This window comes from Pleurodeles waltl, chromosome 9 (genome assembly GCF_031143425.1).
Source record: "Pleurodeles waltl isolate 20211129_DDA chromosome 9, aPleWal1.hap1.20221129, whole genome shotgun sequence".
In the NCBI taxonomy this organism is placed as follows: domain Eukaryota; kingdom Metazoa; phylum Chordata; class Amphibia; order Caudata; family Salamandridae; genus Pleurodeles; species Pleurodeles waltl.
Genome location: NC_090448.1, coordinates 1,175,508,980 through 1,175,534,703, shown reverse-complemented (window position 1 = coordinate 1,175,534,703; position 25,724 = coordinate 1,175,508,980). Strand labels below are relative to the sequence as shown.

General features: G+C 44.1%; 2 protein-coding genes across 3 annotated transcripts in view; one reads left to right on the top strand and one right to left on the bottom strand.

Moving 5' to 3' along the window:
* Positions 1-9,311, bottom strand: part of NUBPL (NUBP iron-sulfur cluster assembly factor, mitochondrial) — a 78,786-nt gene extending 69,475 nt beyond the window's left edge. Inside the window, exon 1 of one of the 2 annotated variants that reach the window (XM_069209092.1) lies at positions 9,247-9,311. Coding sequence is in view for 1 of the 2 variants with exons in the window: in XM_069209091.1 (XP_069065192.1) it covers positions 6,298-6,426 (129 nt within the window). In the remaining variant the exon portion in view is untranslated. Of the gene's footprint in view, positions 1-6,297; positions 9,209-9,246 lie in introns of those variants that run through there. The other variant, XM_069209091.1, reaches the window with a different exon arrangement.
* Positions 9,312-9,523: 212 nt separating this feature from the next.
* DTD2 (D-aminoacyl-tRNA deacylase 2) overlaps positions 9,524-25,724 on the top strand; it is a 31,073-nt gene continuing 14,872 nt past the window's right edge. The window contains exons 1-2 of the mRNA XM_069209093.1: positions 9,524-9,660; positions 17,971-18,144. Coding sequence (XP_069065194.1) covers positions 18,034-18,144 — 111 coding nt within the window. The 5' untranslated portion in view covers positions 9,524-9,660; positions 17,971-18,033. The remainder of the gene's footprint in view (positions 9,661-17,970; positions 18,145-25,724) is intronic.

The window sequence follows — 25,724 nt, the reverse complement described above, 5'->3', positions numbered from 1 at the left end:
GCAGCGGCAGGTCTGAGACATGTTTACAGGGCTACTCATGTGGGAGGCAAAATTAGTGCTGCAGGCCCACTAGTAGCATTTGATTTACAGGCCCTGGACACCTCTAGTGCACTCTACTAAGGACTTACCAGTAAATCAAATATGCCAATCATGGAAAACCCAATTATTGTTACAATATAAGGAAATATCATTTCTAATATAAAAATATAGAAAACTGTATAACATACAAACAAATAAAAAAGATGTACTTTAAAATTATTACAAAAAATAATCATAATAGTAAAAAATAACTGTGAATAGAAAAACTATTAAAATGAATTGTGATATCAGGCACTTGATATTAAAAAAATGAATAATTGTACACGATATAAAAAAATGAAGACTTTACATTAAATGTTAAATTTAAACAAAAATGTAATAAAACAATTTTTTTTAAAATCAGCAAAAAATGTGACTTGGAAAGGTAATGTTCATTACTCCCACTCCAATGTAAGCAAAGGGAGGAAAAGTGTTAGGCTTTGGATGGGTTAGATTGTGTATTCCCTCTCCAACATAAGCAAAAGTAGGAAACATGTTGGCTTTGGAGGGATTCAATTCACTATTTCCACTCCAACATAAGCAACAGTTCGAAAAGTGTTAGACTTTGGAGCGGTCACATTTACTGTTCCCACTGCAATCTGAACAACAGTAGGGAAAGATTGGATATGAAGATGTCAGATTTACTATTCCCACTTAACTATAAGCAAAATTAGGCCAAATATTCGTTTTTGGAGGGTTCACATTTATCATTCAGACTCCAATGTAAGCAAGAGTCAGGAAAGTGTTGAACTTTGGGGAGTAACATATACAATTCCCAGACCTACTTATTTTAAAACATGTAAATATACACCAAAAAATTAAAACATATTAAGAAATGTAATGATTAAATATAAAAAATAAAATACAATTTAAAAATACAAATGTTATATTACAACTACAAAAATTAAATATTTGTAAAAATATTTTACATTAAAATACTTCCCTCCATATTACTATAAAAAACAAACACCGACAAGTAAAACTAACAAAAATGGTAAAAAAAAATAATAATAATAAATGATTAATAAAAAGAAGAAAAAAATATCTATATATATATATATATACACACACACACATATATACAATTAACAATGTAATATTTAAATAAACTGATCAACCAATTACCAATTAATTAAAAATCAAATAAAATTCCAATTAATCAAATAAATTCAGATAATTATCAATTTAAAAACTAAACAATAAAAAAAGATGTAAATTAAAAATAATTTACATTTAAAAAAACTTGCCACCTCATTCTCTCACAAGCCCAACAGCCCGCTACTAAATTAACAATTTCTCATGAAATCTAAAATAATTACTTCATAAAGAAACTTTCAAACTATACTTTAAAAAAATTCAGCAACTATTCCTAAAGCACTGATAACTTTCAATATTAAAATAACTAATATTTATCAAACTAATTGTAAAACTATATTAAATAAAACAATATTACACATAACTATATCCCATACCTAAAAAAAATGATATTCTGTTCCACTATATTCTTGACTTCACAATATTTTTGATATGGTATTTGTGAACCACAATATTTGTATACTATATTTTGTTGGGATACTGGCAAAAATATCAAATTAAATTAACAAAAGCAGTCACCGGGGTCAGCCTCGCCTTAGTAAGTGCACTGAAAAAGGTATTTTCTAATGGAAGTTCTGCAGTGTATTCAGCTGAGTTACCATCCATAGGTTTTGTGCGCAGAAGACATATGCATTCCACCTCATTTAAACACCCGACATAGTGCAACCTCCAGCAGATAAAAATGTCTCTTCTTGTCATGGCACACAGATGCGTTTCACCAAGTTCAACGATGTAATGCAATGAGTCGCACCAGAGTGCAGTGGCGTTAACCACATAAGAAAATACAAAGTATGGTGCCAACATTTCCATATTGTTTTTCACTTGATTGCATATTGTAAATCAAAAGCAGCAGTTCCTTCAGCACTATAAGATTTTCTTTGAAATCTTCGGTCAGTAATGCTGCAGGTCACTCAGCAGCAGATAGATGCTGAGGGTGAAACAGAGCTCCAGATCTTAGCGGAATGGTTCCTACAGATCTTCGTCATTATAGTAAGAATACAAAGTGAGGAACTGAATATTCACTGTTTGTTTACAAAGTGTTGGAAATGACCATCTTTTGTGCGGCAGACCCCCTGATTTTTGCCTTGACTGGTTTTGCTGGCTGTAGAACTATGTCAACTTCATCTTTGCTAACCAGTGGTAAAGCGTATGTGCCCATCCCCCTTCCAACATGATGAAATTGGCACATCCCTGATTGGCACATTTAAAAACACCAAATTGTATTGCTTTTGCGCTAAAGTAAACATTAGTATACACAGCTCACGCAGTCAAGTCTTGCAAATAACGCCAGATACTACATGACCTTAATACACAGTTCAGTGTAACCCATACAAGCGCCACTATTTGGCCCAGATTTTATTGTGCTTGTGTGGGCAGGCCCTCGACACATAAATGGGTTTCTCCATTTTGGCACACCAGTCCATCCCTTTGTGTCAAGCTGCTGTAGTTGGGTGAGTGGCCGACTTCCATAATCAAGCAACATCTCTCTTTGTGATCAAAGCTCCCACCCTAACCAGCAGTCCTTCTCGTTGGGTCCCTCCTAGGTCCTTCATGGACCCAAGAGGGCAACACAGGCCAGCTTCTCCACTGGATGTCCCAATGCCTGTGACAAGATGACAAAAATAGATCCACAGTAACGGAATATAATAGGGCAGGTCCAAACTATGTGAAAGAAGTCTGCCTCCTCCTACCGGCAACGTGCACAGGAGGATTAACAGCGCCTACAGGCCCCCCATACCTTCAACTGAGTCAGGTACATAGTATGCAAATAATAAAATTGTATCAAGTGTAGTCTGGAAGAGATCCCCAATTCCCTTGGTGCCATGACAGCCTCCCTCCATTCGCCATATTCCAGTGGGCCTAAACAAGCTTCCCACTTGACCCTCGTTGAGGCAAACAGCTCTGGCGAGTAAATGACCAATGACTTATATACATGAGCGATACCCCCTCGCCCCATTGGCTCCAACAGCAGCTTGGCCTCAAACGGGCTGATATCGGGGGGTTTCTTAATGGCATCCCCATGGGCCATCAAAGCGCATTGTAGTTGAAGGTTTTTATAGAATTGAGACTGGTTCTAGTTGAAATCTACTTTTAAGTCTTGAAAAGCTGATTGGCATATCTAACTTACCTCTTAGCCCCTAGTATATGACACAACACTGTACCCAGGACCAGTAAGTTAAATGTCACAAGTGGACTGAAGCACTCACCCTGACATTGACTTTGATGGAATGTAAACATTACTGCAGGCCTGTCACCAGAAGCCTCATTGTGCAGGTTTAAAATGCAAATTTAACCTGTCAAAATAACCCCTTTTAACAGACGTGAACCCTCCTTTTAAATAGTAATACGTCACCTTTGAGTTGGCCTTACATGCCCATAAAGCAGGGGACATGGTATTTAAAAGTAAAATATATAAAAGGTTTAAAGTTAAACATGTCCTTACAGTGAAAAAGTGCTATTTTTCACTGTAGCATGTGTAGCTGTTCCAATGGAGAGCACTGGGATACAATGTTAACTTTAATGTTGGCTATTCTGCTTAAGAAACAGGTACAGCGTTCATATTTGGACTTTTTAACATATTTATTAAGTATCCAATTCACTGGTCAAGTCAAATTTTTAATAAATATTTTTAAACAGGTATTTTCAGAAACATTACCTGTTGCCAGCCTGAAACCTCTAGAAGCCCATTTGTATGAGATACCAACTGTCTCCCAGGAGCTGAATAGCTCCCCTGATGAGGTGTGACCCTGCTCCCAGAGCTGAGACAAAGGCCTTGTGTGTGGGGAGGTGTTCTGTTTCTCTGGCAGGATGCCCATCTGGGCTGTGACCAGAAACTTAATTAACTACAAAGGGACCTACCCTGGCATAGGCAGATGTAGCTAACACCTGGGACTTTCCCATTCCTTTGTCCACCTAGCCAGTCAGCCACCAGGCCCAGATAGAGAAGAGCTGCCCCAGAACCTGTAATAAGGGATCACAGAGGAAGGATTGATCATGTCCCTAGCCACACCTCTAGGGTAAGCAAAGGAGCTCTGCACAGGAGAAGAAAGTTTCTGCCTTCTCCGTCTTGGGCAGAGAAGGGTACTGGGGGAATGATTACAGTACAACACACAGGAAGAGATGCAAAAGAGGGTAGGGTCACCCCTGGGAAATTTTACCCCATTGGTTAGAGAGTGGCCAGGAGTTTCTCCCACTCACAGGCTAGCACTGGCCATAAATGTGGCACACATAGTACCCTCTTCAGACCACTTCTGGAAATGTGGAAGAACTTGAAGTGGGATGAACCTGCTGCCTGTGACCTGTAGAGAGCCCTGGAAACTAGGCCGGATCCCCCTTTTGTACACAGGACAAAAAGATGGGGGTCATAAATCTGAACTGTTTGTGCTACAGCGACCGAACAAGGTTCAAGAGGTCTTCTCCTGCATTACCAGATGACCGGCTCCAACTGGAATTGCCCAGGGCCCTGCTGCTGGCCTCAGCCGGAGTGAGCCTTGACTTCCAAGTGCTGTCCCCAGGATTCTTGACTCTTATCTGGTGTCAAAATGTAGTCCCATTAAAGTATCTTGAAATCTAGAACTTAGAAACTTTTTGCACTAAGAACCAATGTGGGACCAGGAACAACTTGCCAAGCCGATCGGCCAAGGGTGCATAGCTGCTAGGACTGAGTTTTCTGCAGCTCCTGCTACGTTCTTCTCTGCAACAGCAAACCTGATTCAGCAGGACCACCATCTACCAGCATTCAATGGTGTTGAGCTCTCTTTGGCCCCAGCCTGTAGCCTTGCCCCACTGAGGAAATCTGAACTCCAGAAAAATGTTCAGGTCGAATGTAAAAAGCTTCACCAAAGCAAGCTGATGCCTATATTCGATGGACATCAAGGGCTGTTTGTGGGCAAAACCTGACCTTTTCCTGCTCTGAGCTTTCCCGTCTTTGTTGACGAGGCCCTTAACTTCAGCTCCCCATTACTGACAAGCCCTGCTCTGGCCACAGCCCGCTGCCTTGTCCAGTGAAGACTTTTTGCTCTGACAAAATTTCTAAGTGCAAAGGTTACTCTTTGACAGGAAATACCTGGTCCTGAATCTGACCCACGTTCCATCGCGGTTGGCCTTAAGCCTTGCCCTTGTCAAGTACAACAAGATAACATGGTTGGCGATTAATAGTTTTTAGCGCTTTTAGAACCTTAAACTTAAAAAGTCATAACTCTGGTTCTACTCATTGGATGTTTGCCATTTTGCTGTCATTTTATTCATTAGAATTTACTCAATTTTTCCAAATCAGGTTTGAATGTGTCTTTTCACTTTATCATTGTTTGAGTATTGTATAAATACTTTACATGTTGCTTCTAAGTTAAGCCTCTCTGGTCTGTGCCACAGCTACTAGGGGGTTGAGCTCTGATTAATTTAGTGACTTTAGCGGGTCACCCTGACAAGGACTGTGATTATTTGAGGTGTGTACTCATACCCCTCAACTAATACCTCAACTTCTGATATGAAGTTAAAACATTCAAGTTAAACAAGAGCATTGCTGGCCACTCCTCGCACTCTGCTCCACTCCAATTGACAACTTGCCATCAACACGATCACACATTCTATCCCCAAACTTTGTATACACACAAACATTCTGTAACTTTGCACTCTGAGCAACAAGTCCTACAATGGTGGGTGGAAAGGAGTCACACAAGGACCGGCGTAACAGGGCTGCATTACTTAGACATTGATTTGGCCAGAATATGGCTGTGGTATCCTTGGTCTGTGATAAAGGTGGATTAATATCTGGCTTTATGAATTCACATATTTTCTTCACAGCTAATCTAGGACAAAGATTGGGTGTGTATGTGTTGGGATGGTTAATGTTATTACCAATGAATTGATAATGTTGAATTGTGTTTTAAGGAAAGAATTTTCCGAAATATACTATTTTGATGATGAGGATGAGGATGTACGGGATGGCTATAGAGATACGCTCCCTCACCTTAGTTCACAGACACATAACAGTTAACTATCGTTTATCGCTAGTCAGCTATGTTTTTGACTGCACATGTGAACAGGGGTTTAAGCCATGCTGCACAGAGACATGCAATGGTGACAGCTGCAGAGCATAACTAACATCCCATGTGCAACTCTTACCTTGAGACGACACTGCCTCAGAGTCTGGGTCTGGAGAGCACATTTCTTGCTGGACTGGGATAATGGAATATATGTCCGGACGTGAGCCAGCCCAACCTGAAGGAACTGGGACAAATACCGTACTGCCATCACTCACTCAACTGCACCCCACTGCATGGAAGGCACAAGACTGACCCCTTAAAATTCTCTACACTGTCACAAAACTGTGCGTATCTCAGAGCTGTTTGCACCTAGAGTTACATCCTTGGAAAATGGCAAAACCGTGGGTGATAGATCCCTTTGCTACACTAAATAAAATATACCTTCACATAGTATTAGTAATCCTAGAGAAAATAAGCTGCAGTAAAACTAGAGTAAATGGCCACCTTAAGACTGTCAAATCTTTATGCCTTTACACAATTACTGATTCTGCAGAATAATTGATAGGCCAGAGGGACGGACTGTCACCCTAAGACTGACAGATCCCAATGCCTGTTGACAGTGCCCGATCTTGGCGAGTGAGTGAATGGAAGGCCGGAGTAACATTCGCCTTCAGACTGAAAGAGCCCTGTGCTGGCATACAGTGTTGCAGACTTTGGAGTTACTAAAAGACCAGAGTGAATGCTCACCTCAAACTATCAGATCCATAAGCCAACTTACTCTCTTGCAGATTCTGGCGTGAACGGTCTGGGTGAATGTCCTCATACTCTCAGATCCCTATGCCTGAAATGCACTGTCGCTGGTAGTCTGACCAGAGTGAATGCTCACCTCTGTCTGTCAGAAACCAATGCCTCCGAGTGATTACGTTGAATCTGTCATCCAGCCTCCTCACAGATTCCTGTGCACGAACACAATATATTAGTGGCCCTGAAAACTGAATGACTGACAGACCAGAGTGGCTGTTACCCTCAGCCAGTCTGATCCCGAGCCTTTAGACAGACAGTGACCCTGGGGATTGAGTAAGTGGCAGACCACAGTGACTGTCCCCCTCAGACTGACACGACCCTAGCCTGCAGTCAGTGACCCCGGGGAGCGAGTGGCAGACCACAAATACTGTGTCCATCAGGCGGACAAGACGCTAGGCTGCAGAGGCACCGTTCCTAGGTTCTGAGTGACTGGTAGACTAATGCTGCCACCCACAGACTGACAGGACCCTAGGCTGCAGTCACTGACCAGTGACTGCCACCCTCAGATGAAAGGACCCTAGACAGTAGACAAGTCACTGATCCTGGAGAATGAATGACTGGTAGACTACACTGACTGTCAGCCACAGACTGACAGGTCCCAAGGCTGCAGTCACTGACCTTGGGTAGTGAGTGACTGGTATACCACAGTAACTGTCACCCTAAGACTGACAGGCCCCTAGGATGTACACAGCGACTGACACTCGGGAATTAGTGGCTGGTAGACCACAGTGACTGTCACCTTCAGACTGGCAGGACACTAGGCTGTCACCATTAGACTGAGTGAACCCTTGCCTGCAGTTACTAACCTTGGGGAGTGAGTGGCAGACCGCTAAGACTATCACCCTTAGACTGACAGGAACCTAGGCTGCAGCCACTGGCCCTGGGGAGTGAGTGACTGGTAGACTACAGTGACTGACATGCCCCTAGGCTGTATACAGTCACTGGCCCAGGGTAGTGAGTGACTGGTGTACCACACTAACTATTACCCTAAAACTGACAGGTCCCTAGGCAGTGTAGACAGTCACTGCCTCTGGGAAGAGAGTGACTGGCAGACCACAGTGACTGTCACCCTCAGACTGAGAGGCCCCTAGGCTGTAGACAGTCACTGGCTCAGGGGAGTGAGTGACTGGTATATCAGAGTAACCATCACCCTAAGACTGACAGGTCCCTATGAGTTGTAGACAGTTACTGACCCTGGGTAGTGTCTTGCAGACCACAGTGACTGTTACTCTTAGACTGAGAGAACCCTTGCCTGCAGTCACTATCCCTGCGGGAGTGGCAGACCACAAAGACTGTCATCCTCAAACTGACAGGATCCCAGGCTACAGTCACTGGTCCTGGGGAGTGACTAGTATACCAGAGTAACTGTCACCCTTAGACTGGCAGGCCCCAAGGCGCTGAAGACAGCTACAGCCACTGCCTCTGCGAAGGGAATGAACGGCAGACCACAGTGACTGCCACCCTCAGACTGACAGGCTCCTAAGCTGCAGAGTCTCTGACCTTGGGTAGTGAGTGACTGGAAGACCACAGTGACGGTTCCCCTCAGAGTGACAGAACCCTAGGCTGTAGACAGTCACTGAGGAGTGATTAACTGGGAAGTGAGTGTCTGGCAGGCCACAGTGACTGCCACACTCAGACTGACAGGCCCATAGGCTGCAGTCACTGGCTCTGGGGAGTGAGTGACTGGTAGTCCACAGTGACTGGCCCCTTCAGAGTGACAGAACCCTAGGCTGTAGACAGTCACTGAGGAGTGATTAACTGGGAAGTGAGTGTCTGGCAGGCCACAGTGACTGCCACCCTCAGACTGACAGGTCCATAGGCTGCAGTCACTGGCTCTGGGGAGTGAGTGACTGGTAGTCCACAGTGACTGTCCCCTTCAGAGTGACAGAACCCTAGGCTGTAGACAGACACTGAGGAGTGATTAACTGGGAAGTGAGTGTCTGGCAGGCCACAGTGACTGCCACCCTCAGACTGACAGGCCCATAGGCAGTCAGTCTGCTCCCTGGCACATGCCAATGCGGGCACACGCTCTCAGTGACACTGGGGGGGGACTCCACCTGATGCTCCTCCACATTTGCTGCCTGGCTGTCGTGGGCTGGTGTACACACCCTATTTGAACCCTATCCAGCCCCTTTTACGGCTCTGCCACCCTGGACGTTGTTCTATGATCTCTTTCTGATTTTAAACTTCATGTTTCTGGATCCATGCTTCACTCGACCCTCCAGCCCCTAACAGACATATAAAGTAAATTATTGCACTTCCGGGGGGAGGGTCCAGTGCTTACCGCCAATCAGCGAGGAGGAACGCCTCCTCTCCGTTTTGAGTTCAGTCTGGCGGCCGTGGATTTGCTGGGGAAAGCCTTCGCCCGTGATTGGCTCCCGGCATCCTCTCAGTTGTCCATTGGCCTTTGGACAACCAGGCAGTGGACCGTGGCCGTACATTGGCTGGGAGATCCCATGTGTGTTGGTTACCCGTAGAGAGCTACACACGATGTACTGCGCCTTGGGATTGGCTGAGGCTAGCCTCTGTCAGTTCCTGATTGGCTGTGTGCCCCAGGGACAGGAGAGCAGAAGACGCCGGTTGTTTGTGTTTAGGGCAGTGACTGCTTTTTGTGTCTAAACTCAGGCCCAAGGGTGACAACTAACCCGTCCTCGGGAGCCCGGGCTGCGGACAGCCAGAAGCGGCAGCACCGGTGCCGGTGAGTAGACTCAAGGGGGCTTAAACTGAATAGACTTCTGCACTCGGCAGCTTGTGACTGCTGATGCACTGCCGAGAGCCGCCCGGGGCGTACTTCACGTTGTGCGTCAGTAATAGACATAGAAAGTGTGTAACAGCACCACTGCTGTCATTAGTCAGCATATTTCTTATATTTTGTTTAGTTATTATCAAAGTCATTATGATTTTTAACTTATTCACTTACTTTAAATGAATTAAAATTGTAATTTAACTTGGGACTCTTTATGGAATCTACAAAAGTCGGCTTCATGATAGAAGCCACCCACCCATGAGTTACATTTAAATAAAATGTGATGGGCTGCACTGCCTGGCTACTTACAAGCGAATTCAGGCTAAAATCTGCTTTACTAACTGCTGTCAGGCCTCTATGGCCTATTTTCTACATCCTCCTTCTCTAAGGTGTACAAGAGCTCAGCAACAATAGTTGAAAAAAATTCTTATCGTTCGTAGAGGAAAATTTCAGTTCTGCTAAGGACTTGTAGGGCACCATAATGCCTAACTGCCCTTGTTGCTGCGCATCAAGGCTGCCTTTCTTCACTTAGCTTGGGAGCGCACAGCACTTCATCAATACTGGGCAACAGTATTTTGCAGCTGCCACGGGTGCCTCGCTCGATCTAGGTCTGGTGCAGGTATCCTGGGAGTGACCCCTGGAATAAGAGGAAAAAAAGATGCATCATACATTTCTAAGGTTGATATTAGTGTGAGATGTGTGACGAGGTGGATGAGCACCTGAATTCCTAAGTCCTCCCTGTGGTGTAGAGGTGTCGTAGGATGGGCTCTTATGGAGGAAAAACATATCAAATTAACCAGAAGGGTTTGGTAAGTCGAGAGAGGATTCTATACAATGCAGAGTGGGTGGGATAATCTTCGCCTCTGTGTCCTTAATAGAATTTAATTTTTCCTTTACCTCAGCAAGGACATTATTCATTCTACATGAGGACCAGAGGCTTTATGTTTTTTTTAAAGTGTATTTACCACCAGCGACATCAGTTGAGACGTTGGCTTGAAGTAGAATTTCTTAAAAGTAGAATCTGATGACCATTTCACTGTCTTTAAAATATCTTCCAATCTAGCCCCCAAAATGAAGACTTCAGCGGACCTAGCACCCTTGAAGAATGGGCCCAAATATTAAAACATCAAGACCAGCTTTCTGTATCTCCCCCTAAACCAGTCTAGTGAAAATGGGTGTAGAGGCTGCCTTCTGATGTTTACTAATAGATATCAATAGCTGATTAACCCCACTAGGTCTGAGCTAAAAAAAACACACCTTCATATTCCTGCAAACATCTCACCACGCACAAAATGAGATTGTCTGGAAATGCTGGATAAAAAATAAACTGTCTGTGTATTATATTTTGTCCTCAGAACTATCCGAAGCATTGCTTCTTCCGAGTAAAGAAACGTCCAGATAAGTCTAATTGTAGGAAGCTGGCTCACTATAAAGAGGTCTAAAATGAGGTACACTGTGCAGAGAGTCCAGTGGATCCCCAGTTGGTATTGCAGAGGCAAAAGTAGATAGGACTAATGCTCCATTTTGTGGGCGAGCAGTTAGGCTTATCATAGGGTAGTGAAAAGCATTTGTTGTACTCACATAGGCAATAGATGAGACTCTCAATGAATAAATCAGAGACCAATTTAGAAAAATAACATTTGCTTTTACATATGTTCCATACCAAAGATCTTCTCAATCGGATTAGTAGATTTTCAAGCATAAATACTTTGCAGTTTCACAAAATCAACTCATGGCAATTTTTTAGTTCAGCACTGATAACCTATGGGGGGAAAACAAGAATTCTGGTTTGCAGGTAAGTATCCGACTTACAAATCCAGTGATCGGGGTTATAGGTCAACACCAGGCAAGGTTCAAATTAGTACCAAGAGTGCACCCACAGCGGCACAGGGACGGCCGGGTACAGAGGTAAAATTTGGAGTCGGGTGCCCAATGTTAACCAATGGAGACTGGGTGAACGAAGATGCACTGCTTACGGGTGAGTAAAGCAGTGTCAGGGGTCTGTCTCCTGGGGCTGAGGTAAGTACAGTGGGGGACACAAGGCAGCACCAAATGCACACCCTGAGATGCCAGGTGCAGAGTGCCAACACAGCTTCGGGTGCCCAATGCAAGTCTATGGGGGAGATCCGTTCTGGAAAAAGGCTGCAGGCTCGGGCCAGGAGGCTGAAGGAAGAAAACCCATAGCTGCCCAGGAAAGGTCTGATGCTGGGAAATGTAGGGACACCAACGGTCCAGCTCCCCAAGGCCCAGGGGCTCAGGGTACAGGGGTGTCCTTGGACGACGGGAATAGCTTACCAGGCAGGTTGAAGTTAGGGGGAGTCTTTGGTTTGAGGCTGTAGGCTTTGAGGCACAGTCCGGCAGGGGCCAACCAATGGTGGACTCAGACTCAGAATCGCTGGGGAACCTTCACATGACCAGTGGGCCACTTGGGCATCTGGTGCAGACGTGGGTCCAGAGGCAGTTTTGCAGTTCCTCGCAGCAGAGGTCTTTTCTTTTAAAGTTGGTGTCTTCTTGAACAGGTCTGCTGTTCTTGGGAGATCTTTATCTTTGTCAATGGCAGACAGTCCTCCCGAAGCTCTGGAGGTCGCTGGCCTGCATAACAGGTCGTCTTTTGGTGTAGAACACACTTGTAGCTGGTAGGTTTTCAGGTGCCTTCTGTGTGCATTTCCTAAACACACAACAGGGGGCACTTTGAACTCCAAGAATTGAACTCCCTTGAGAAATTTAAGAAAGCACTTGTGTGTATGGAAGATTGGAGTCGTCAGATAGGCATACTTCAGGTCCAGTCTGATCAACCATTCACTCAGCCGTTATAGATCCCATAAAAGCTGGATGCCCCTACCTCGAAATTTCTGTAGAACAACCAACCATTGAACTCTTTAAGGTTTATTACAGGGTGCACCCATTTGCCCTTATTCACAATACAGATGTTGCTTAAGGATCCTTTTGAATGTACAAGGTTTTTTTTAATAGCCCTCCTGCTTTCCATGCCCAGCACCTCTCAAGCTATAATTCCACACTTTTCTTCTGAAAAGGTGAGAGGTTGTGGTCTTACCAGCTGTGTGGGAGAACCCCAAAATTCTATTTGGAATCCTTGTACAGTCTGACGTAACCATGCATCTGCGGAAATTTCCACCCACTTGCACAGACATTCCGCTGTTCTGTCCCCCCCCCCCCCTTTTTACTCGGGGAAAACACTGAATTCTCACCTGCAGGTTTGCTGGTTACTCTGCCTGCCAGCACTTTTTGGATCTTGCTACTGGAGGGATCAAGAGGGGGAAACCTTTCTAGTCTGAGCAGTCCATGTGCTTGGGAACTTTGTTACCTCGCGAACCTGGACAGAGGGAGTGTGACCACTGCCACTCCAGCCCAGCCAAAACCCCAAACATTGAAGACTTTCTTAAGGGAACACTGAGCTATATCTAAAGCAGTGAAGGCCTGCACAAACTTTGATAGGATCTTAACAAAGGTGTCCCGAAAGAGGTTACCTTTCACTTCCAGCACAGCTTTGGTAGAGGGCATATCAGCATAATTTAGGCCAATGGCTGTGCAGTCTGTTTGACCTCATCCGGTAATTTCATTATTTTCATCAAAGCCCCTGTAATATCCTAGAGCTGATGGGATTCCCAAGATCGATCAATACCCCTCTTAGGGTCTTTGATGTCTGACAATGAATATCACAATAGTGGTGTCCAAGCCTGGTGTGGCTGCGACCATACCCTCAATGGAGGGTCTAAGGCAATCTGCCCATAATTTGTTGCACACTTCTTTGTCTAAGAATTGCCTCAACCGTTGTCTGAGATAATATGATGCTTTATCACATGGATCCCAAGGATCCGGAGTGTGTAATATTGTGAGGATTACAGAAATCCTTACATAAATCCTGGCCTTTTTGGTGTGTATCCTATTTGTTTTTCAGTTTCTTTTTTGGCCCCTCCCGACAGATGCTGTAATGATATTTGTGTATTGACCACTGACTACACGTTGCACTTAGCCTACCAGCACACCGTCACATTAGTGACCGGCAGCTTCATTTTGCCTATTGACTTTATTTTAGCATTAGCCACCGCCACGTTAAAAGCTGCAAGTATTTTTCCATGCCTACTTTATACAATGTGCTTTTTGTTCATGTCTTTGTTCTGCGTGTCTGCGTGTTCTTTCTCACCAAGGGCTAGGACATACGTGGAGGAGTCAGTCAGCAAGATAAGGATGTGCTAGGTTGAAGTTTATGGTACGGCAGGGAACGGTTTAGTTTTGGGAGGGATACCTTGGGAAACTGTCAGTTTCCAACGTGTTTCTTTCAGAGCTGACCTGAAGTAGAAGTAGCTTTTGAATAACAGGGAGCTGGGGGAGGTTTTCAAGAACTCTCCCCTCTCGCTTGTTTAAGGTATATAAGAGACCCAGGATTGACAGTGGGAGATTCAGAAACTTTGCTCAGGATTTTGATGTTGAATGCCTGAAATCCTATGAGGGTATATATCTATCTCTCTCTCTCTCTCTTTCTCTCTCTCTCTCTCCCGCAGCCGATCTCAAAGTCTATGGCTTGAAGTTACTGAGAGAAAGTTGAAGCACCAGATAGGCCCCGTGGTGATTAATTTTTTAATAATTATTTGCTTTGCATTGTGTATGAGTGTGTGTATATATTTATGTGCATATATACCTATATATAGGTATCTGTACATTTGCATGTATATATTTGCTGTTTATAGACTGAAGCTTTGTTGTACATGTTCTCACTTTATTGTTGAGCACATTTTAAAGGTGCACTTTCAGTTCTACTGATCTTCCTTTACAAACCTTGCGAAGGGATTCAATGCATGTCTTCTTAAGATTAAGAGGTACAGTCCAGAGATTCTTTTTGACTCTTTTCCGTGTGTGTGTACTCAGTCAGCATTAAAGCAAAACAGATGCCGGTCTCTGAATCTCCTAGACTCCCTGCCAGAGTCATCAGGATAAGGAGAATCAGGGTCTCCTTTGTCTTGATCGGACCATTTATCACAATTCGGGATAGTATCCCTGTGGAACAGACTATTGGGGCCTGGGCACTCCTGAGAGAGGTCCACTTTATGAGTTTTGAATAAGCTGATTATTGAGATAAGTTTTCCAAAAGATTCTTCGATCGATGCATCTGTGGCAGGCTCTCTGGAGATTTCTTGTGGGGTTTGGCAGATGAGTTCTGCCACCTTTGCAAATTCAAAGACTTTCCTGTCTCAACAGAGCTGGAAACTGCCATATCTGTCATACAAACCAGTTCTGAGTCAAGATCGTATGCCTGTGAAACCTCCTCCTGCCTTACATAGCCATTGCCAGCAGCCATTAGATTAAATTTAGAGGAAAATGAGGAGCAATTATCTGAGGCTGCTGTGAGCAGCAAAGAAAGAGGATTGTGAGGCGATGACTGACCCTCTTAAACTGTTACAGACATTACGATTAGTTGTTGACGCCATGAGTTGTTGATGACATGTTGTACATATTCATTGGAGTTGTAGTGTTTTTACTGGCTGCTGCCAAATTTCAGGAATGAAAGTTGAACATAATCAGACCTTTCAGTCCTGACAGAGAATTCACCAGTGTAAGCTTTCAGGAGTAGAGGGGGGGGGGGAGGGTGAGCTCCATGTCCTTGAGTTAACACACACATGAAAAAAGCATATATTCGTCAATGCTGAAGGCAAATCGGCCATAAACAATGTAGGTAATAGGAAAAGGGTGAGAGAAGTAGAGTGGGAGAAATAGGGGAAGGAAGAAGAATAAATATAGGACTGGGAAAATGAAGAGGGGAGAGAAGGGTTTGTTTCTCCAGTGGCAACTACAGGCTTTTATACAAATAGACTGTGGGCCTGATTGTGGAGTATCCCATCCGCCCAGGTCGTAATCAGGCCCCATGTCGCGCCACAAAATGGCTGAATGATGTGACAGACCTAAAGGTTATTGTTATGATGGAAAATAATGCTTTATTTGAAAGCAGCTGTTTGCCATTAGAAACCATCTGGGTGAGTGGGAGGAAACGACTCTCAAAAAGTAATACTGGAGTTCTACTTGGAACTGTCCAGGGCTATGTCCAGACCTGATGAAACCTACCCTAGTAGCCCCCATCTCTGCCTTGTACTTTCTGTTTCTTTATCAGGGAGGTGTTTTTGAGCTGACCGAGACACATGGGAAGCAGAGCTCTTCACAGGTAATAGAATGATAACGTGAGAGTATCAGATGAGGAACATGAATAAAGTCTCTTAATATTTCCTACGTTACTGGCACCCTCCTGTATCAGCCATGTACTCCGCCCTTCTGTAACTTTAATTCAGTGCATCAAAGAGTGGTTTAGAGAACAGCAGAGGTTGTTGCGTCCCTCAAAATGATAAACGTTATCAACCTCTTTGAGAAGACAGGTTTTTTCCACATAAAAGTGAAACAATACGTGCACCAAAGTACAATAAGTGATCACAGAATTTGCAGAAAGGTGTGTTGTATCTAACATCACGGTAGGCAAGGAACCATAAAAACTGTCTTGAATATAAAATAGATGGTCACACATGTATTACACGACTCAAACATAACCCTTTTTACTAGTTAATATTGTGTGTTAATTACTTGACAACTGAATGGTAGTCAGTGGATACCCTATGAAGCATGAAAGCTTGAGTTTGTCCCTCAGCGTTCAGACATATGCTCTGAAAATTGCATGCTAGTGTTTGCATGAGGTGCATTACCCACTGAACTATTTTACCAGGTTTGGAATTTAGGGCCTGGAAGCACACTGTGTTTGTTTTTCTCTGTAGCAAATCCAAGGGACTCTCTTACTACAAATTCTACACTTAACCCACAGTGCACTGCAAAGACATTGAACTGAGTTGGGCAATAATTAAATTGAAATGATTTGACGCTATCCGCACCTGTGCCTAGTCCAGAAAGAAATGTTGCTGAAGAGCACAGGATCACAAATGATGGAACTGCTGCTGAAGAGCACAGGATCACAAATGAAGGAACTGCTGCTGAAGAGCGCAGGCTCACAAATGAAGGAACTGCTGCTGAAGAGCGCAGGCTCACAAATGAAGGAACTGCTGCTGAAGAGCGCAGGCTCACAAATGAAGGAACTGCTGCTGAAGAGCGCAGGCTCACAAATTAAGGAACTGCTGCTGAAGAGCGCAGGCTCACAAATGAAGGAACTCCTGCTGAAGAGCGCAGGCTCACAAATGAAGGAACTGCTGCTGAAGAGCGCAGGCTCACAAATGAAGGAACTGCTGCTGAAGAGCGCAGGCTCACAAATGAAGGAACTGCTGCTGAAGAGCGCAGGCTCACAAATGAAGGAACTGCTGCTGAAGAGCGCAGGCTCACAAATGAAGGAACTGCTGCTGAAGAGTACAGGAACACAAATAAAGGAACTGCTGCTAAAGAGTAGAGGATCACAAATGAAGGAATTTCTGCTGAAGAACACAGGATCACAAATAAAGGAACTGCTGCTAAACAGGACAGCCTCAGGAATCCGTGCAACTCTGCTAAACTAATGGCACTTATTCAGGAATTAAGGAACCTACTGAAAAGCACAGCTTCAAGAAACAAGTAAACACTGTTCACAGCAAAGTTACATTTGTCCGCTCATCTCTCAGGTGGAAAGTTTACTTCTAGCTAAAGCCCTGATAATGGATTAGCTTCAATCAGCCTAAACTAAGAGGTCTAACAAATTGAATTGCCCATTTCGGGGTAGAACAAAACATTTTTGTATATGGTTGGCTCTAGTCCTTAATTGCACAAACAAAAATGGATTTCCTGATTGTTACAACAGTTTGCACATTTCCATCCATTACATTTTTGGTTTAGTAAGTGATATTCCTGAACTGAACCTATTCCTCCTGTAGTCTGCAGCTAGTGCCAGGTCCTTGCTTTTGAAGTCTCTTTAGTGACAGATACTCCTAGGTGTGGTTCAGTCATGCCTCTGTGGCCAAGGTTGCAGAAGGCATCTGGCTTTGCTTCAGGTTGTAACTATTGCTCTGTCTTATTGTAGCTGAACTCTGAACTCTCTCCCTGTTCTTGGAGGGAGTAAATTGTCGCAGATATCCCTTGACTGCAGCCCATGCTGGTCAGTGGCAGCCCTGGAGCTACCTGGCTAACGCGAGAGTTGTTACCACTGCTCAGTGTTCTTGCAGCTGCACATAAAGTTCTATATCACTTGGGTAGGTCATGCAGTTTATCGGCAGACCCTATAAGCTCTTAGAAGCAGGCATGTGCCTGTGGTGCACATTGTAAGCAGTTTTTTTTGTTTTGTTGCAGGTATTGACTGGTACTAGCTCCTGGAAGGAGATAATCCTAACGGTAACTGTGCACAAGAATACCATGGCGGATAAGGACAAGGTTGTCACCGCCCGCGCCGTGGTCCAGCAGTGTCTCTATGCCAAGCTGCAAGTGAAGCCGAGCTCTGAAGAGTCCCCAGCAGAGTGGGTGGAGGTAAGTTGTGACCACTTGAGAGGTAATCAGCCCAGTGTCATGACCACCCCTGAGAGTTCCACTTTCATTCCATCATGTCGTTCTACAGCTGCAGAGGGCATCACTGTACACAAAGCCTCTACTCCACATGCTGTCAACTCTGCCCCATTTGACACCGGCTGCTTAATCCCTGAAGTTGTTTAGCTTTTGTTTTAATCAAACAAGGCCTGAAGTTTCACTAGGCCACTCTAGACACATGAATATAAAAAGGATAAAGCATGTGGGAATATTGCAATTATAACAGTATGAATTTTCTGATTGTCTTCTTCAGATGGGCTCACTTTGGATGCCTAAAACACTCAAATAAACATGTATGTGAGTTTGAGTGAATCCAGTGTGCATTTATCTGCTGTGTACATGCTGGGTGATTCTATTTAATACAGAGAACAATGAATGATATGCAGATTCCTTTAGTGAACTAACCTTTAAGTCAGAGGGATAACTGCTCTTGCTACTCTTGTCACAAAATATGAACACACAAAAGCCGGGCAGATGAAACATGTCACTTGTTTGAAACATAACTTTTAATCCCCAAATGGTCAATTTCAATTATCTGGGCAAGTGATACAATAAATATTATTTTTTTTGTCTTTTATTCTGCATCAGTATCAAAGTCCCTGTAACCTTTGTTTTTTTTGCCGAATATATATATAATAGTAACGTATATTTTATATTTGAGTGAATATATGTATATAATAGGTTCAGAATTTACACCCACAAAACCGTAGACATTCAGCTTTTATAGTTAATTATTTCAAGTAACTATAACTTGTGCCCTCGCCATGCACTGCTAATTACCTCAGATATTACATCACTCATGACATCATCTATGATATCATTGATATCACTAACATTTGCAGTGAAATTATTGATGGGAAAAATGTACATGGTGGGGGCCCGAGTTATAGTTATTTGAAATACTATAAAAGCTGAATTTCTATGGTTTTGTGCATGTACAATTTGAACCTAACTACAACTCCCAATAACTGTTTAAAAATAAATAAAAAATTCTAAGGTTTTTTGTAAATCTATTCCCTGTCCCTGTAACCTTTGTTTTTTTTCAATGAATTTCTAGGGTTTTTTAAACGTTGGGTAAGATGCCCATCGCAATGCACGGGGGAGCGGTTCGATGCAGGTTCTCGCCTTTTATTGTGCTGCCCCCACCTAAGCTTGCTGCTCCTGCCCCCTTCCTCCTTGCCATCTATTTGCCAAGTATATGCCCCTGCTGCTTCAATACAGCCCTGTTTGGCCGTTGTTCTGTCACTGCCCTTCTCGCCTGCCCTGAACAGTTAGCTTGCCCCATCCACCTCCTCCCTACCCTCTGCTGTCCTTGTTCATGCACCTGCCTCCTCCCTCCTGCCCTGTGTGGTCTGATGTGCTGCCACTGCCCCTTCCTCCTGCCCTTCATTGTCTGTGATGCTGCATCTGTCCCACCTGTCTGTCGGTATGGTCAGCTTCCTGCCCTTGCCTCTTTCCCCTCTGCTCTCTGTTGTCCATGTGCATTGGCCCTGTCCCCTCTTATATGCTCTCACCATGAGATCTGTGCTTAGGCATCGCCCAGATAAACAAATTTAGCTATCTCGAAAACTACTGAACAGATTACACCAAATAACAAAAAGGGCACTTTCTTGACAAAGAGCTACCTTTCTGGCAAATGTGGTGTCATTTCGTCCAGTGGTTCGGTCTGTAGTCGTGTCTAAAATCTCTATGGAAATTAACAAGGGAAACACACTTTTTTTGACCCCCTCCCTTTTTTAATCGGCCCCTGCTTGACGGATCACTCCAAAACGTTCTATGCACAACAAGACTCAACTTGACACTTTTTGTTGGGGAAAATTCCATGAAGATTAGCCAAATGGCACCAAATATACTGCCAAGTCAGAAAAGGGTTTTCCTGTGGAAAGTAGGTGCTAACTATAACAACTCACTGTTGGCCGCCAGTAGATTGTGTGTGTGTGTGTGTATATATATATATCCTAAATATTTATAGTTAGGACTATGTTTCCATAGACTTGCCTATATCTTTGGCACCGTTTGACGAATCTTCACGAAATTTTTCAAAAAAAGTGTGCCACTGATTCCTGTGCGCATGTAAGGTTTTGGGGTGATCCAACAAGCGGATGAGAGGAAAAAGGGGGGGGGGGGTCAAAAAGTTGTTTCAAATGTTAATTCCTATAGGACCTTCGGTCACTAACACAGCCCGAACCACTAAACAGAATTACACAAAATTTGGCAGAAAGCTAGTTTTCAATACGCAGATTGTGCTTTTGCTTATTTGGTGTAAATCTGTTCAATTGTTTTTGAGAAATTTAAGGAAATCCAAATTTGTATATCTCTGGCCACATAAACTTTGTGAATAATGAAAAGCTTGTGCAGGGAAATGCACAGCTCTGATTGACTGCCAGCACTTAAAACCAACAAGTGTTGTCTTGGGACTCGACTTCAGCTGAGCCCCACAAAAGTAAGTGTGAAAAAAAGAAAGGTGGCCAGGGTAGAGACATCCTGACCCCTTAGCTCTAGTGTTGAAGTCCCAGAGTGACACTGCCAGGACAAAAAAGCATTAAACATTTTTTTGTTGCAAATTCATGAATTTCGCAAAGTTGTGTGTGGGAGCACTTATGTTTTTTTTTGTTTGTTTTTTTAAAAGGCCTGAGGTGTGCCAGGGGCATGTGAAAATGTGCATTTCTTTAATTTTATGCTTGGGGCCGTGTGGCCCCCCTGCAGCCCCAGGGACCACCACCTCCCTGGGGTACGCAGAGGGGTGCATCTCTTTCCTCCCCCCCCCCCCCAAACTCTCACCTCACAGCAGCACTACCCCCACACCCCAGAGCCCCGGGGACCACCACCTCCCAGGCAGCAAACATTAAAAAAAAGAAAAGGCAGTCCATTTCAGACAACTGCAGCCCCGGTGACCACCACCTCCCCCGGGCTAATTATGTTGGAGGGGGGGGGGCGTGCTGCCCCCCCCGAGGAGCTACAGATGGCAATGCAGACTGACACCCCTAGGATCAGCTCCTGCTATGTCCCGGGTTGCACAGCCCCAGGACATAGCGTTTTGCTGTGGCTTGGCTGCAGCTTTGACAGCTGCTGTCAAGTCGCAACAAACAGTCTGCTTGCAGCGAGGGAGAGCTGTCAAACAGTTCTTCCTTGCTGCAAGCAGAGGTTTCATCTGTCTCCCTGCCCCTGGAGATTCAGGCAGGGAAACAGAGGAAACGTTGCTCTGGCTCTCGCAGGAGGCAGAGAGCCAGGTAGTACCTTGTGGGCCTTCATGCTCCCCCCATGGTCTCCAAAACTGAGACTGAGTGACCTGGGGGGGGGCACCCAGGTCACATAACTGGGCCCCAGAGGATGGGGGGGCACAAATTCAGTTGTTATAGTTAGACTCATTCGTGAACCAAGATAACTATAACTCATGCCCTTGGAACTTATGAGTGTAAGGTCTGATTCTAACTGTAACGTCCCTTCAACTTTATTTGGTGAATTTCTAGGGTTTCTTTATATACTAATTCCTAACTACAATGTCCCTTTAACCTTTGTTTTTTTTCAGTGAATTTCTATGGGTTTTTTAATGCACCAGGGGGTTGGCTGCAGGGCCTGGCTTATGGCCGGGGCCACACAGCCAACACCCTGCATGCATTCAACCCCCCGCCATGAGGGAAAAGCAAGGAGAAGGCACTCAAAAATGGGGAAAAAACAAGGAGAAAGCAGTAAAAATTAAGGAAAAGCAAGGAGAATGTACTAAAAAATACAGAGGAAAAGGAGGGAGAAAGTGAGAACGAGGGAAAAGCAAGAAGGCGGCACTTAAACAGGGAGGAGGGAAGCAAGAAGAAAGCAGTGAAAACTAGTGGAAAGCAAGGAGAAGGCACACAAAATACAGGGGGGAAACCAAGGAGAGAGCATAGAAAACAAGGGGAAAGCAAGGAGAGGGCACACAAAATACAGGGGGGAAACCAAGGAGAGAGCATAGAAAACAAGGGGAAAGCAAGGAGAGGGCACACACAAAACGGGAGGCAAGGAGAACGAGGGAGAAGGCACACAAATCCGGGGGTAAAAATAAAGGAGAAAGCAGTGAAAACGAGGGAAAAGCAACGAGCGGGCACACAAAAAAGGGTGGAAAATGTAAGGTGAAAACATTCAGAATCAGGGAAAAGCAAGGAGAAGAGGGGACCGTGAGCGATGCAGTGAAAGAACTGTGACTTTTTCTTTTTAATTAAAGTTTTGCAGTGATTTGCTGCAAAAAAAAGTTTGCCCCCCAGTGGGGGCCCCACCAGCCCTAGAGGGTCAGTGTATCCCTACCCTGCCCCTTTGTCCTTATTAATTTATTTATTTTTATTATTATTTTTCTTGGGATTCTACTGATTCAGAGTCCTCAGATGACTGCCGGCACTTTCTGGTTTGAGTGCTTGCAGCCAGTCAGATCTGATCATGAGCTCCTCGCTTAGGCTCTGCCCAGATACATATATTTCCTTTTTCTTAAATAACCACAAAAGTACTGAATGGCTTTACAACAAATCACAAAAAGGGCTCTTTCTGGACTAAGATCTACCTTTCTGCCAAATTTGGTGTAATTCTGTCCAGCAGTTTGGGATGTAGTAGTATTCAAAATCCCTATGGTGGGAAGTTGCATGGGAAAAACACGTTTTGGACCCCCCCCCAACTTATTTTCTCAGCCATGCTTGACAGATCACCCCAAAGCAGCTAATAAATCAGCTGAAGTGAGTGGCAAACTCCGCATGATGTTACTGCAAGAGCCATTACCTGCTGTGCTCCACCGAAGAGCTCATGGAGAGCTAAATCCTCATGCCTGAGGCAAATAAAAATATCTGAAAAGAATTACCATTTATCATGCTTTTCTCAATTGGAAGAAGTTTCTCTGGGGGTTTCCCCCCTCCCCAAAAACTTCATTTTTAAATTAGTTTTTTCCTTTTTTCTGTTTTCTGGATAAACACCCAGACTTCCCTAACTTCCCCCCCCCCCCACCCTCTGTTTTTTAAACCCCTTACCTCCATTTACTTCTTCACGCCCTGAACCCTAAAACCCTCTAACTCCCTTTACCTCCTACCCATCCATGAAACCTAAAAAACCCTTAATACCCTTTACCACTACCCACCACTGAATCCCCCAAAAATCTTTTCAGTTCCTTTACCTCTTCCCACCCATAAACTCTAAACGATAAACCACCTTACCTCTCTTTACCTCTATCCGCCCTTGAACACAAAAACGGCTCACCTATACATTAACCCACCCCGAACCCTAAAACCTCCTTCAAAAACGTTTCTACCTTAAATTCTTACTCATTCCATAACTATTTATCCTCTTTTTTAAGTGGTGAAGGGCCTGATTAGGAGTTTGTTTTTCACTGTCCGCCGAACTTCCAACAGGGAGGTTACCACCACACTGACTACCTCCCTGCTGGACCCATTAAGAGTCTCCCGCTAGGTCAGCCTGCAGAAACCTGAGTTTCCGCCTGTTGGCCTAGCAGGAAACGGGCTACAGCATTGTTTCCGGCTCGTAATCGAGCCGGCGGCAATGCTGTAGAGCGCAGGTTGAACCAGCACCATCGCAATGCTCACTGTCTGCAAAGTCCAACCGCCATCCGCAAACCTGGCAGCCTTGTGATCGCTAGGCTCGTAATGAGGCCCTTAGTAATTATGACATTTAAAAATAAACATACCTGTGTTCTAAAGTACCACATAGAAAAGGGCCAAAAAAATGCCTGTATGGTACTTAGCAGTGCGATAACATCTAGCAGGGTAAAGACCGGGAGATAAAGACTGTATACCGTTATGATGGATATATTTGAAGGACTGTCATCATATAGCAGTGCTTATAAACAGCAGAAGTGTGGCATAAAGCACTATAAAAAAAAGTTGTATTTGTGCTGCATGTTTGTAACTCACAGTCCTGAGGCTACTTCAGTGCGCAGTTGTGAAGCTCATATGTTTTAGTCATAAAATGTGTACAGAACTCCCAAATCCCCAACCATTAAAGGGGCCTGTTATGTGCCTAACAATATTGGATCAGCTTTTGCTTTCGTCTGGTTAATGTTACAATTTTAAGAGTTTAAGAAAGGCTTATTAGTTGTACTCAAAGGATTGTGAGAGCCATGAAAGCTTAGCAGGTGCACTTTGTGGGTGTTGTCCTTTGGCATTTCAAAGGCAGGCAACAATTGCTGCATTACACTGGCAGAGTAAAAGCAGACGGGAACATACTGAAAATGTGTACTGGGCATTTGACAAGCATCTCTGCCAAAGGTGTGTCCAGTGTTAAATTCAAGAAAGCTTGTCTTGAAATCCATGGGTTCAACGTGTCTTTGTTTTATGGCTGGATGTGACTAAACTCTCTTTCTAATTTTGTGGAATTTACCAATGAAACGCATGATTGCTCCGGCAGAGAGGTCGCTGCATAGGCGGTGGCCACCCTGTCGGGAGTTTGGCGGACGGAGTTTTCCGTCCACAAACTCATAATGGGGCCCTTTATCTTTTATTGCGTAAATGCCATCTTCTGTGGAACTTGCATCATGCGTGTAAGTTGGGGAAGGACAGAGGGCATACAAAACAGGTTCATATTCAGAATCCTTTCTAGTCTCTTGGAATGCCAGATAATTATCCATGGTCTGAGTGGTCCCTGGCACGCCATAGCCCAAATTTACCATAATTTAGTCAAACGCTATGTGATGCAACGCAAATGTTTGCGCTGATAAACTTTCACGTGTAAATCATTTTTTTACACTGGAATGTTGACCAAAGCACATCAGATGGCTTTATATTGAGTAATACCAACCTGCTAATAATGTATACAAATAGGATGTAACACAGCAGAAGAACCACAAATAGGCATTCTGGGTGTAAAGTTACAGCAAATCTCAGGCTGGACACCACTCACTTTGTGCTACACTTAAGAAGCATTGTTTGTGTTAGTGCAGCAGATACTATCATTGCAAGTGACTCAGTAAATATGATGCACAATTTCTGCACAATGCATCACTCTAATTTTTCATGCAGTGTTGCGCTGTCTGACTTTTACTAAATCTGGGCCCATGTGACACGAACACTTCAGAACCAATGCACTATTTCAATTGAATTTGAACTAGGCTCATAGATCATTTCTCAAAACATGTAGAAATGTGGAATATCAACATTTAACAAAAGGCCATTCTGACACACTTACTGCCAAGATCACTTCTTTGTTTCAGTGAACCTGACCCCTGACAACCACACGTAACACTTCAGCTTGTAAATTGTAATGTGGGGAAGCTACCTTAGCGGCCCGCACTGTATAAATACTCCACTTCTAACTTGTAAACCCTATTTCGCCTGGGACAAGCTGAAGGACACGCCAGACTCGAGGATCTCTGGAAGGAAGAGGCACATCTGATTTTCACAAGCTCATCTTATCATTTTCCAATGGTGAGTGCTATACCGTGGTAAATTCAATGTGATTTTAAATGATTGCTCAAGACTAAAACAGGAATAACTTGCTGTGATTCCAGCTTGTATTCAATTTAGAAAATATGCCTGCAAATATTAAAAGTCGCAAAC